We start from the raw sequence: 13,319 nt of genomic DNA, 5'->3' as shown, positions 1-13,319 counted from the left end.
GGTAGATGCCGGGCCCAGCCGAGCCACGAACTCAATAATCAAAATAACACCCCACGAACTTCATGAGATAGTGTCGCTTTTGCTTCAAGCCACCCGCTCGGGAGCGTCAAGATGAAGTATATGACGTCAGTAGATTGAGTTCCGTAGCGAATAAGTCTCCACCCGGAACAGGCTGCCGCACGTTCGGCGGCCCCTGCCTATTGATTTTCCTTGGGGATCGAGATATGCCCAAGAAGAGAGAGGAATACAAACTAAATAGCGCCAGCGTGTACAGCAAATAAACATGCCCGGCCAAGCCACCACCACCTGAAAAAAAGACAGATCGCCGAAGCCATGGCGGGGTAAGGCGGGACGACATGTGCTTCCCCAAACCTACCAAGATCGATGCTGCAGATAATACGGACGATTTGTTCCTCTCTCTCGCTCCCCGATGTAACAACACATCCAGATAAGAGATGGCCCTCCATAGATTGCCGTGCGGGTCGTGCGGGAAAGGCCCACGGTGGTACTCGTGCCTGTGAAACTTACATGGTTAGTGTCCCATCCCCAAAAGCGACTGTCCACTCGGGGAGCAGCAAAACGCTGTCTGCCACGTCTAGTCGTCATGTCGCAAAAGTGATGGCTTTCGAAATCGACACCATGTCAACCCATAGTATAGACGTCACTAGATGTGAAGAAAGCTCCGTCTGTTGCTCCGACTGCTGTACATGCGGAGCAAAATCCGCAACGCCTGTAGTATGAATGAGCCATGTCGTCATAAACCCTCACTGAAGATGCCATAATTCTTCACCGAAAGGTGCGTATATAAGTCCGCGGCATCTCGTACACCCGACGTAGGCCATTGTTTGAATTCAAGTCAATCGCAACTGCAACACCAGACGGAAAGTGCTACCCTCGTCTTTACAAACACCAAACAATTACACCTACCAGATAACCCCCCAAAATACACCTTTCAAGATGCCTTACCCCGAGGAATTCGAAGGATTCATGATCAATGAGCTCGGTAAATACAAGGAGTTCAAGAAGCAGACTGTGCGTTCTCCCACGTCTCATCAATGTTGAGATCGTCCCCGACTGACTCAAAACCTCGTGCAGTTCAAGCCCAAGGTCTTTGGCGACAGGGACATTGACATCAAGATCGAGTGCTGTGGTGTTTGCGGCTCCGATGTCCACACTGTCACAGGTGGTTGGGGCGAGACCCATACTCCGATTTGCGTAGGCCACGAGATTGTTGGCAAGGCAATCAAGGTTGGCAAGGACGTCAAGGATATCAAGGAGGGCGACCGCGTCGGTGTTGGTGCCCAGGTCTGGTCTTGCCTCAAGTGCCCTCAATGCAAGAGCGACAACGAGAACTACTGCCCTCACATGGTCGGTAAGTGTCACCACCTCGAACCCATTGATCATATGTTGAACATGTTTGCTCACATTGTTGTTTTTTAGATACCTATGGTGCTCCGTACCCCAAGGATGTTGACCCAAATGAGACTGTTTCCCAAGGAGGCTTCTCGTCACACATCCGTGCCCACGAGTACTTCGTCTTCCCCATCCCCGATGGCATCAAATCCCACAACGCAGCACCCATGCTGTGTGCTGGCTTAACGACCTACTCGCCTCTTGTCCGCGCCGGCGTCGGCTCTGGCAAGAAAGTCGCCATTGTCGGCCTTGGTGGTCTCGGTCATTTCGGTGTCATGTGGGCCAATGCGCTGGGGGCCGAGGTTACTGTCATCTCCCACTCCCCCAACAAGAAGGACGACGCGCTCAAGCTAGGTGCCAAGCACTTCGTCAACAGCGGCGACAAAGACTGGGCTAAGCCTTTGGCGTTCACGTTCGACTTTGTCCTGAACACTGCCGATATGACTCATACCTTCGATCTCGACAGCTACCTGTCCATCTTGAAGGTTGGCTGCCAGTTCCACCAAGTCGGTTTGCCGGATGAAGCTATCCCCAACCTCAAGCCGCAGCAGTTCATGGCTAATGGCTCTAGCATCGGTGCCAGCCATATTGGCTCCCGCCCTGAGTGTTTGGCGATGTTGAAGCTGGCTACTGAGAAGAAGCTCGACCCCATGGTTGAAACCATCCCTATCTCCGAAAAGGGATGTGCTGAGGTTATTGAGAGAGTCAAGACCAACAAGGTCCACTATCGGTTCACTCTGACGGACTTCGATAAGGCCTTCGGCGCTTAGGGAGCCACATTATATATGCCCTAGACTATGATAGTTGATACTTAATGAATAATAATGTTTCGAAGTAGTTGATTTTGGCGTTAATGGTTGTGACAGCCTCTTCATTTGGGTCTCAGAAATGGATGAGCCTCTGTGTTAAGGACGTACTCATCCAGACTGATCAGGTCAGGGGGTGAAAAGGCCAGATAGAAATATTTCAACGTTTCGGCTAACCAAAAGCTCTGTGGGTTATGTCAATATCAATTGCTTATAATGGGCAGAGACGATCAACATACCTCCATGTAGTCCTCGTTCTGAGATGGGTCGACCGGCTTTGTAACATCAGGGACGGCCGCACTCGCCAGTTTCGCGCCTGTGGAATTCCTCACACCCTGAAACATGTCCCATGCGGCTTCCTGGAACTCTGCACGGCCAGTGATTCGATAGAGAAGGAAGACACTCTCGATCGCTTCGGGCCGCAAGATGTATCGAGGGTCCTTGGCTGTGGTGAACCCCTTGGGTAGATGCTCTTTCCATTCCGGGCGTTTCTGCCTTTCCTGGATCCACACCTGCTCATCCCAAGGGCAATCTTTCCGAGACTCGCAGGCGATCATGTTGTGTCGCTCAGGCCCAACACCGGCGGGCATGGACTTGTATGCGTAGACGCAGCCGTTCGTCAGCTTGGCCCCGATTTCGATGTCGTTAGGCCTTTTCAGTAACCGCCCTCCCAGCGCCATGGTACCACCTAGGTAGCAAGCTAAATGTTCCGTCTCGGGGTCCAGAAGTTGCTGGCCGTCACTATAAACATTCACAGCACCGGATACCAAGATGTCCTCTTCTCCGGGGATCATGGGCCGGAAGAACATGTACTTGTCGGCAGCGTCCATAAACCGTTCTGACATAATCTTGTACTTGGGCTCTGCGCCTTGAATGAGCCCGTGCATTTTGGGCAGGTATTCGTAGAGAGAATCGGCGCATCCCGCCAGGGTGAATTGGTAGCCAGAAGATACGTCCTGCGAACTCATTGAAACCATCATGGGCCACAGCCCAGGTAATTGGGTTTCATTCTGTTGCTGGTAAAAGACGTCCATCACCTTGGACATGGCGTTGTAGTACTTTGGGTTGCCCGTGATTTGGGATAAACGGGTCATCTCGAGCGACAAGGTTCCGGGAGAGGCTGAGACGACGGAGCTCTCGACGTACAACTCGTCTCCAGTCTTGGCACGTGCGAAGTCGATGAAATCGACAGGCATGCGATTGGCGGTGTTGAAAGCGCCATACAGCAAGTCGCCGAGCTCCTTGGCCTTGTCGAGCAAGACTTCACGCTTACTGAGATCATAAGCAGCAAGGAGGCCACCGAGATAGCGAATGTTGGTCTCAAACGTGTTGACACGCGACGAGGAGGACTTTCCAAAGTCAATTTCGGCGACAGCAGCGACGGCCTCGTTGAACTCCTCACGAAGACCCATAATCCATAGACTGTCGAGAGAATCCACAAGGGTGGCCGCCCAACCAGAGAACTGATCTTGGAAGGTGCCAGACATTGGTTTCAATGCGTCCTTCATCCAGGCGTATTTTCGGTACGCTTGCCAGTCTCTCTGGAAAAGCTCTCGGACCTCACGCCTCCTGGCCTCACGAATTGCCTTGGCCTTGGCGGTTTCTGACTTGAAGGAGTGCTGAACTTTGGGAAGCGCTTTTAACCCTTTGGTGCTTGGCAATGGTTCAAGCTCACCATGAGGTGGGTGTTGGTGCTTGACCCTAGACCAATTGAAACTAGACCTAGCAGTGGTCGGCAATTGCAGCGGCGCGTCCACGTTCATGTAGCTCGCCAGCCATTGCGACTCTTCTACTCGATGCACATTGCATCGGTAGAGGACGTAGAACAGCGCGAGTATTGCAACGGCCGGCAGGAGGCGGCGGCTGTTGCCGAAACGGTTCCTGGAGCGGGCCCTCATCTCGACATACATGACGGGGCGGATTTCAGGGGGTCGAAAAAGATAGATAGCAAGGCGACAGTGACGTACTCGTTATATAAAGCAGCAAAACATGAGTATATTCCAATATCGAAGTAAGAAAAACAAGAAAGCAGCAAAGATTGAAGTGAGTGTGAGGAATGTCCAAGATAAGATGTTGAAATAACGAAAGAAGTTGGTCGCACCCCTTACTCAGGCCAGACAACAGGCGTTTCATTGCCGCGCGCCATGGGAAACACACACCTTGCGGAATGTCAGGGTCCCTTCCAACAGTGGAAACAAGAACAAAGATCGGCCCAGGCCATCCCCGGGTCCCTTCTCCCAGTTGTGGCCAAGTGCCAAGTGTTGAGTGTGATGGGTTATGCACGCTGCAACTCCAAAATAGATCACAATTTAGCCGCAATTGAAGTTATTGAATCCCCCTGACTAGCGAGGCAAGCGAGGCCAATCAAGTCGGTCCAGTGCTGGTCAAGGCACCAAATAGGCTTGGATTTAGCGTCTGTTGGTTGATGCTCAGCTCAGCCACGGTGCCAGGCCCATCTTTTGTCCACTGCCTTCACACCAGGACAGACCCGACGTTCGGCTTCAAATCGACGGGCCGTATACGCAAAAGCCATGCCAATGGGCATGAATGAAACCCGATAGGATGGGAGAAAGGGCACTTCTGAACAAGCTCAGAGTGGTCCATCGGACCCCAGATACTGGGTGGGGACGGAGTGGCATGGGTCTGATGGGTTGTAGCTATGGGTGGTGACAGCAATGCCGAGGGCACCATGCAACAACACCTTGATGGCTCACGCGAAAATGTAGCCAATTGAAGATACCTGGTTGGTTACTCATCACAATCTATCTCCATTTGCTATTGTGCAGCGGATCGCTTTACTTCCTGCTTGGATTGCTGTCAGCCCATGTCAGGGCAGTTGCAAGACTATGTGTTTCCGCAGGCCGACAGACGTGACCTGTCATCTCATGATACATACCTCATCTACACAACCAAGATCTCAAGGGTTTTCCCACCATGTATCAAGTTCTCTACATGCTCTCCGTGAGCTTACAGTTTTCTATGTTTGATGCTTTGAAGGCAGACAGAGGTTCGTCGTGCTGTGTCGCCTTAGAGTCACCGGCTCGATGCTGAAGAGCTCTTCTCAGATAGCCCCGGGGGCTCTCATATGGTTGCTGTTATACGTGGGCTTCTTGCCTTTGATAGCACACGCTTCTTGCGTCCCATATTCGATTACCGTTCCGATATAATAATCTATCTCTTCCAAACAAGAAGATCGCCAGAGGCATTGAGATTCGTGTTGGCAACCCTCCACAGTCATTTGCTTTTATGCCTCAGTGGTAAGCCGGTGATAGCCTTGTATACCACGCAAGCTGATCCTGACCCAAGTCGTGCACATGCATCTGAACAACACTTTTCTCTAACGTCCTAATGGGCAGTGTTCCCTGAACAAAGATTACTCTACGATAAGCTGCAGCACCAAGCGCGGAAGAGCTTACGATGCGTTCGCTTGCACAACACGAAAGCAAGCCGACCAGGCTACTTATTTCATTGATAGTGCCCCATATCCCCATATATCCTACGTATCAGAGAAATTATAACGTCAGCCTGAGCAGCTTTCCCGTCGGCATTGCCTTGAACGAATGGGGGGGCTCAGGGGTTTCATCCTTCTGTGGCCTTTGGGTTGGGTGCCAATTTTGCGTTGCTCAAATTACTGAAGCATTCGCCTAGGATTTTGTCAAATAGTAGAGGCAATGGAGGCACGGTAAGTTCTTAGCTTAATAAAAAGTACATTCCTAGTCCTAGCAGATCGAGATAGGGGTCATTGGGTAGATATTCAAAGATATAGTGTATGTTTGTACTTGACATACGCCAGTTGACATTATGCAATATCAAAATAGATAAGACTGAGTGCGTATCAGAATCGTTAATGTTATGATGTTCTCGCTGTCTGGCATTGCATTGATTATATCAGAATGGTGAGGTTATAGTTGTTACTAATATCAGGCCAACTTTGGCTGTCAAGCCAATCCTGGCCATGATGTTTTCCCTAATCTTCACTAGTAGCATTGAATCACCTTGTCACTCGCAACTATCCTTGTTCTTCTTGCTGTCCTTGAGATTCATTGATGATTTCCAAGGGTCATCTCAGAGTGCTAATGTTGACACGCTCACGGACACTTTCAACTTCGAGAAAGTAGTTGAAGCCCCAATGGTCATGGTCAGGCCTCTGCTACAGGTATTCGAACATCGATAGATCTCCATTTTGCTGAATGTCGCTTGTGGAAGAATTGGAGTGCTCCAGTTGTCATAGTCTAGCAGTGCGTGCAATGACTTCGTATGGATCTTCCTTTACTTCTTAAACAAAGCCGCCCTGGGCCTGGACCCAGAAGCTTGTTGCCTGCTATAGCATCACATGAGTGTACTCATCCATTGCACTAACTTTCATATTATTAAAATGAAGGTGATGGTATGGAAGATATCAAATCTAGACCCTGGAAATGCATCACGGCCGAGTGCCTGTCATGGTGGATGTGGATCAGATGGCCTGTGCAACCCTTGTCTCTTTCCTCTTGCAGGTGTTTAAGTTCTTTTATCGCGAGAGCGCCTCCACTTCCGACCTGAAGCTCCAATCCCCCACGCGACTTGAGGACCGCACATTAAAAGTCCACTAGGTCGAACGCGCCTCTCGAAGCGACGACAGCAAGCATCAAGGCGCGTCTTCTATAGCGCAGAACCCATCATCATCTCCTACTGCTCCGTTCGCGTGTTTTGTCACGGCGAGTCCATTGTCTCTTTCACAAATCCCTCTACTCTCCAATGGCTCCATCAGAGAAGAAGCTCAAGGAGGAGCTCCAAGCTGAGGTCCGCGCTGTGCTTGGTAGCGACCAGCGCGACGAATTGACGGTCAATTACATCCGACAACGCGTGGCCGAGAAGTTGGATCTCGACTCCGACTTCTTTAAGCAAGGTGATTGGAAGACCCTGAGTAAAGATGTTATTCACGAGGCAGTGGTGCGCATCCCTGTTTTATTTGGTGTAACTCCATTGGACCAATTTACATCTGACTAACAACGCAACTCTTGGTAGGAGCAATATCAGGACAGCGACAAGGATTCAACAAAACCACAACCAGCTGCAGCGGCCAAGAATAGCAAGAAGAACGGCACAAAACGGGCTAGTGAGGATGCCAGTCCACCAGCTAAACGGGCCAAGAAAGCAGCGCCTGCGAAACCAGCGAAAAAAGCCCAGAAGAAGTCGGACTCGGACTCGGAACTGAGTGAACAACTGAGTGAACTGGACGAATCAGAGGAGGAGAAACCTACGAAGAAGGGCAAGAAAGCTGCGCCGCAGAAGAAACCACCTGCAAAGAAGGCGACAAAGGCGAGGAAGGAAGAATCTGAGCCCGAGTCCGAATCTGAGGCTAAGCCTGAGTCTGAGTCCGAGCTAAGTGACTTGAAATCGGAGGAGGACGAACCGAAACAGCCTGTAAAACCGCGCCGTAAATCAGCAAAGGCTGCTGTTTCCGACGAGGATGAGGCGGACGAGGTTAGCGACACGGGCAACGCTGCCAAAAACCGCAAACATAAAACAGCTGCAAAAGCCAACAACCGCAAGGCAGCACCTCCTAAGGTCGAGTCAGACGTCTCTGAAGATTCGGAGGAGGAGAAGCCACACTCGCCAGATCAACCGTCACCTGCCAAAGCCGAAAGCGTGAAGGCGGAGACGAGCCCTACCCAGAGAGCGAAACAAAGACTGGGAGTGGCAATAAAGATGGCGACGCCCAGACGGAAGTAAAGGACCAGGCTCTCGTTGATGATGACAGCTCAGAACTATCGTCCGTCATCGACGAGCCGCTACCCAAGAAGAAGCGAAAGTCCAAAGGCGAAAGCGGCCCCTCTAAGCCAAAATCTGCCAAATCTGCCACCACCAAAGCTACGAAGGAGGTTACCGGGGACGAGGCGGAGATCAAGAAGCTGCAGCGCCACTTGGTGAAGTGTGGTGTGCGCAAGATATGGGGATTTGAGCTTAAGGAGTACGGTGACGACACACGAGGAAAGATCCGGCACCTGAGGCAGATGTTGAACGACATTGGCATGAGCGGAAGATTCTCTGAAGCCAAAGCCAAGGAGATCAAGGAGCGAAGGGAGCTGATGGCCGACCTCGAAGCAGTACAAGAAATGAACGATATGTGGGGATCTAATGGCCGAGGTGGTCGAGCCTCCAGAAGCAAGGCCAAGGCTACTACTAAGGCGGCACCTAAAGACGACGACGAAGAGGAAGAAGACGATGAGGAAGCGAAGACGAAGCCTCGCGTATCAAAGAGGATGGCTGACCTGGCTTTCCTTGGCTCGGAAAGCGAGTCAGACTAGGAAGCAGACGGTATATGCAATGTCGCTTTATCCTGTTTCCAGTACTGTCAACCCACAAGAAGTTTTGGATGTATACTAAGGCCGGAGCCTGGCGAACAGGCGTATTTAATGTTGTAAGGGTTATCATGATGAATTTGAGTTGGGGGGAGCAGGATGTGAGCTAGCGACTGGCATTCATCTTCTGAGCTATGAGACTAAAGATGGCTACAGAGCCCATGAACATGACAGCATTGTAAAACTAATGAAAGATGAGTTAATGTACATATTCATTGTGCTACATTATATAATGGCAGGGAAACTTACAGCTTTGCGGGAAACGGCTCTCTCTTCGTCGTCTGACCTTGCTTCAATGAAGAGGCGCCGGAGATTGGGAAAGTTGGCCTGGTGTAAGTCAGTCAAGACAATGAAAGGCTGGATTCCGTGTAAGACTTGACCATACCATGTGCTTCGAGAAGTGGCGATTGACAGCTGGGTTTTTTTGTCCTTCGGAGTCCTCCAGATGTATTTTCAGCCGGAATTTTGAGTGCTGGCCTGGCAGAACACCTTGGTTTAGTTGGATATTGAGGTTTGCATTTGTCGTGTCGAATTGAATTGCAGCATTAGATTGTTTTCGACGACGTCCCAATGCTTAAGAGATGATGATAATGGATGATCGACCCACTTGTCCCAGCCTCAGCCAGGGGACATATGTGGCTGTACTTTACCTCTTCCAGTTAGAACTGGGGACCCTTTCGATGCCAACTCTGTGGTCAAGGCTGAACTCAGCACAAGGTACATACATTGATGAAGCTGGTGGTACTTCCAAGGTATCGATTGAATAAGGAGACATAAGGAGGCCAGCCTAGCCTATTATCCAACAGCTGACGAATGTTCCCAATCGAGTACTACCTACCCTCGCCTACACATTTCGCTTGGCAAACAGCAAACACCCCTCGACGTACAACTTCAAGCTTCAATCGTCGAAACAACCAAAAGGACACATAACACCGCCAACATCAAGCAAGGCGAATGTATTAACGATCGCTCTCGAAAGGGCTCCTATCCCCCACATCATATCGAACAGACTAGACTGCTCGTCATATCGCAGTCACCGCATATACAATCCAACCCGGACCCTTCCAATCATCAACAACATCAACAGCGCATATCGGTACCATGGCTGTGAACCGTGCCATTCGCGGCGCTTTCGCCGTGCCTAAGAAGGGCGAAACCTTCGAATTGAGGGCTGGACTGGTCTCGCAGTATGCCTACGAGAGAAAAGAGTCGATCCAGAAGACCATTATGGCAATGACATTAGGGAAGGACGTGTCGGCGCTGTTCCCGGATGTTCTGAAGAACATTGCGACCGGCGACTTGGACCAGAAGAAGCTGGTATATCTGTATCTAATGTGAGTTGGCTATGACTCCCAGGAGCGGGCTCTTCCTCGAATCGCCGAAATGCCTGCATCCCTGAATCTGTCCATTGAGACAGCACTGACCGTGAGCCCAGGAACTACGCCAAATCGCATCCCGACTTATGTATTCTGGCTGTCAATACATTCGTCCAAGACTCAGAAGACCCGAACCCGCTTATTCGAGCTTTGGCGATTAGGACTATGGGCTGCATTCGCGTAGACAAGATGGTGGACTACATGGAAGAGCCGCTGCGCAAAACGTTACGTGACGAGTCGCCATATGTGCGAAAAACGGCAGCGATATGTGTTGCCAAGCTCTTCGACCTCAATCCGACAATGTGTATAGAGAACGGCTTCATCGAAATATTGCAGGAGTTGATCGGGGACCCGAACCCCATGGTGGTCGCGAACTCAGTGCAGGCCCTCTCCGAGATCACCGAGACTGCCCCTGAGACTTCAGCACTGATCATCACGCCTGCGACGCTGAAGAAATTGCTCATGGCCCTAAACGAATGTACCGAATGGGGAAGAGTGACAATCCTCACGACACTCGCTGCCTACCCGCCCCAAGACGTCAAGGAATCGGAACACATCTGCGAAAGAGTTGCCCCTCAATTCCAGCACGTCAACCCCAGTGTGGTGCTAGCTGCAGTCAAGGTCGTCTTTATTCACATGAGAATGATCAACCCTGACCTTGTGAGACAATATCTCAAGAAGATGGCGCCCCCTTGGTGACTCTGGTTGCTTCTGCTCCCGAGGTCCAATATGTTGCCCTCAGAAACATTGATCTGCTACTACAGGCCAAGCCGGATATTCTGAGCAAGGAATTGAGGGTTTTCTTCTGCAAATACAACGATCCGCCATACGTCAAGCTCCAGAAACTGGAGATCATGGTCAGAATCGCCAACGAGAAGAATTACGAACAACTACTGGCAGAACTGAAGGAGTACGCACTAGAAGTTGACATGGACTTTGTCCGGAGGGCTGTCAAAGCCATTGGTCAGGTGGCCATCAAGATCGAGGGCGCGAGCGAGAAGTGCGTCAATGCTCTTCTGGACCTCATCGCCACCAAGGTCAACTACGTTGTACAAGAGGTCATTGTTGTCATCAAGGATATCCTGCGCAAATATCCTGGCTACGAAGGCGTTATTCCGACTCTTTGCCAGCATATTGATGAACTCGATGAGCCCGACGCAAGAGGGTCGCTTATCTGGATTGTCGGCGAGTACGCTGAGAAGATTAGTAACGCCGATGACATCTTGGCAAGCTTTGTTGATGGGTTTATGGAAGAGTTCACACAGACCCAGCTTCAGATCCTAACGGCAGTAGTGAAGCTGTTCTTGAAGAAGCCGAGCAACACCCAGCAATTGGTACAGAAGGTTCTCCAACAAGCGACTACAGAAAATGACAACCCAGATATTCGGGACAGGGCTTATGTCTACTGGCGTCTCCTGTCAGGCGATTTAGATGTCGCCAAGGTATGTAAGCACCGCCTCGAGAAGATCGTACTGAGCCACTAATGCCTTTTAGAACATTGTACTCTCACAAAAGCCGGCCATCACAACGACAATGACCAGCCTACCAACGGCTTTATTAGAACAGCTTCTGGCCGAACTGTCGACGCTTGCATCTGTCTACCACAAGCCACCTGAGTCCTTCGTCGGCAAAGGTCGCTACGGAGCTGACGCCATTCAGCGCGCTGCCATCCAGGAACAGCGCGAGAACTTGGCGGAAAACCCCATCGCTGCCTCAGCGGCGGCCGCAGCCGCAGCTTCCAACGGGTCTGGAAGCCAAAACAACATCGAAAACCTGCTCGATATCGACTTCGATGGCGGTGCCCCTGCTTCGTTGGAACAGGCTAGCGCTGCAGGTACTCCGGATCGTGTCGTTAGCCCTGCCGGTGGTGCAGCGCCCAGCGGGGGAATGGCCGATATGATGGGCCTATTTGATGCCCCTCCACCTCAGCAACCTGCTGCGACGGGTGGCATGGGCGGCGGTGCATCCAATGACCTGATGAACGGTTTTGCTGGCTTAGATATTGGGGGTGGCAACAGCAGTGCACCACCACCTGCTGCTCAGCAATTGGGCCATCCTGAGGAGGATGCTGCTAAGAAGAATGCCAACGCCAGTGAGGACCTACTCGGACTATTCTAGAAGAAGAGAGCATGAAAACAACATTAGCGATCAATTGCAAAAAGAACCCTTGGGTCGACGACCGTGACGGTAACAGAGACAAGGAACGCGACAAGAGCGGGTGGTAGGATCGTATTGCTTCCACTCCCCTTCATAAGGAGGAGACTTGAAGCTTGTTGATGAACTTTTGTAGCCAAAAAATACGATATGGATGTTTTGGTTATATACAATCGCATGTAGATGAAGCCCCCCAAGAAGTGCATGTGTTTGGTTTACACGGCCTTTATTTCCTTTTCCCCTGTACTTTTTGTTGCGTGGACAACAGTCCGAGGAGTTACAGCGCCTCGACCCGGGAATTCTATGATCATAGCAGTTTTATGAATGGATTTTCATTTCTTTCTTCTTTCTTGTATCTTTCGAGATCGTGCGTTTGGGATTTGGCGCAAGCCTAAGCCTCGACTCCCTCGACCTTCCCATCCACAGTCCCGTTCAGCGGCGGCTTGGCGGAGCCGTCGCCGTTCTTCGCCTTGTCCTTTTTCCACTCCTCGGGCGTCTGGCACTTTGCGCTCCAGGCGTGGATGGCCGCGATCTCGGCCTTGAGGGCGGCGTTGACGGTGCGGTGGCGCTTTAACGAGTTGAGGCCGGCGAACTGGGGCGATACGATGAGCGTCGTGAAGGATTGGCCACAGCCGCCTGTTGGAAAGGGAAGGAAAAGCAGGTTGCTTGTTAGTTACTTGTGCAATGCAGCAGACTTGGTTGGTAGAGAGAAGTTATGTAGATATAGGTTAAGAAAGGCATGTGTTTGTTTTACCTGACATGTCTGTCACCTCGACATGGATCGCGTTTAGGCGCTCGGTCAGGGCGCTCTTGAGCGAGGTTTCTGTTATTGTCGACTCGGCCATGTCTGCATGCGCTGTGTGATACAGGTAGATGACGACGAAGACGATGTGTAGATTCGCGCGCGGCCAGAACTTTTTTGGAGGGTTTTAATTGATGCGACCTCGGTGATGACGGAATTGCCCCTCCAAAGCTTCCAGTGGGGGTGGGAACTCTGCTCTGCCGCTGAGAAAACACCCACTGCCTGCCAGCAACTCGGTGGCTGAAGCTATTGGTGCAGTGCAATCTTGTGGCTGTCGAGTCTTCAGTGGTTCTGATCAAGATCATCACTTGACAATTGATTGACAGCCTCACGACAAAACTCAGAAACAGGCTTGATACTACAATCGAGTCAGATTTACTGTTTCGCAGATTCAATGAGATCCATCTTGTCCTGTCACTTTTAT

General features: G+C 51.0%; 6 protein-coding genes across 6 annotated transcripts; 3 read left to right on the top strand and 3 right to left on the bottom strand.

Moving 5' to 3' along the window:
• Positions 1 to 957: 957 nt before the first annotated feature.
• PG994_012200 (alcohol dehydrogenase (NADP+)) lies at positions 958 to 2,183 on the top strand (the record flags this gene model as incomplete). The annotated part of the gene is made up of 3 exons (XM_066863609.1): positions 958 to 1,032; positions 1,096 to 1,372; positions 1,441 to 2,183. 3 exons carry the CDS (start codon positions 958 to 960, stop codon positions 2,181 to 2,183), a joined length of 1,095 nt encoding a protein of 364 aa, XP_066712719.1.
• A 101-nt stretch (positions 2,184 to 2,284) lies between these two features.
• PG994_012199 (glycoside hydrolase family 47 protein) lies at positions 2,285 to 4,129 on the bottom strand (the record flags this gene model as incomplete). Its single annotated transcript, XM_066863608.1, has 2 exons — positions 2,285 to 2,404; positions 2,459 to 4,129. 2 exons carry the CDS (start codon positions 4,127 to 4,129, stop codon positions 2,285 to 2,287), a joined length of 1,791 nt encoding a protein of 596 aa, XP_066712718.1.
• Positions 4,130 to 6,956: 2,827 nt separating this feature from the next.
• On the top strand, positions 6,957 to 8,509 carry PG994_012198 (uncharacterized protein; the record flags this gene model as incomplete). Its single annotated transcript, XM_066863607.1, is given in 3 exon segments — positions 6,957 to 7,151; positions 7,227 to 7,828; positions 7,843 to 8,509. The coding sequence occupies 3 exon segments, from the start codon at positions 6,957 to 6,959 to the stop codon at positions 8,507 to 8,509; spliced, it is 1,464 nt and encodes a 487-aa protein (XP_066712717.1).
• Positions 8,510 to 8,669: 160 nt separating this feature from the next.
• On the bottom strand, positions 8,670 to 8,920 carry PG994_012197 (uncharacterized protein; the record flags this gene model as incomplete). Its single annotated transcript, XM_066863606.1, has 2 exons — positions 8,670 to 8,747; positions 8,813 to 8,920. Coding segments are annotated over 2 exons (186 nt in total), but the record flags the coding sequence as incomplete, so codon positions are not given.
• Positions 8,921 to 9,664: 744 nt separating this feature from the next.
• PG994_012196 (AP-2 complex subunit beta) lies at positions 9,665 to 12,057 on the top strand (the record flags this gene model as incomplete). The annotated part of the gene is made up of 4 exons (XM_066863605.1): positions 9,665 to 9,897; positions 9,999 to 10,599; positions 10,710 to 11,381; positions 11,434 to 12,057. 4 exons carry the CDS (start codon positions 9,665 to 9,667, stop codon positions 12,055 to 12,057), a joined length of 2,130 nt encoding a protein of 709 aa, XP_066712715.1.
• A 427-nt stretch (positions 12,058 to 12,484) lies between these two features.
• Positions 12,485 to 12,938, bottom strand: PG994_012195 (BolA domain-containing protein; the record flags this gene model as incomplete). Its single annotated transcript, XM_066863604.1, has 2 exons — positions 12,485 to 12,729; positions 12,848 to 12,938. 2 exons carry the CDS (start codon positions 12,936 to 12,938, stop codon positions 12,485 to 12,487), a joined length of 336 nt encoding a protein of 111 aa, XP_066712714.1.
• Positions 12,939 to 13,319: the final 381 nt, after the last annotated feature.

This window comes from Apiospora phragmitis (genome assembly GCF_038363925.1).
Source record: "Apiospora phragmitis strain CBS 135458 chromosome Unknown utg000010l:1.0-9815664.0:1.0-9183399.0, whole genome shotgun sequence".
Taxonomy (NCBI): Eukaryota; Fungi; Ascomycota; class Sordariomycetes; order Amphisphaeriales; family Apiosporaceae; genus Apiospora; species Apiospora phragmitis.
The sequence above is the reverse complement of the archived record's forward strand: the minus strand, read 5'-3'. Positions and strand labels throughout refer to the sequence as shown.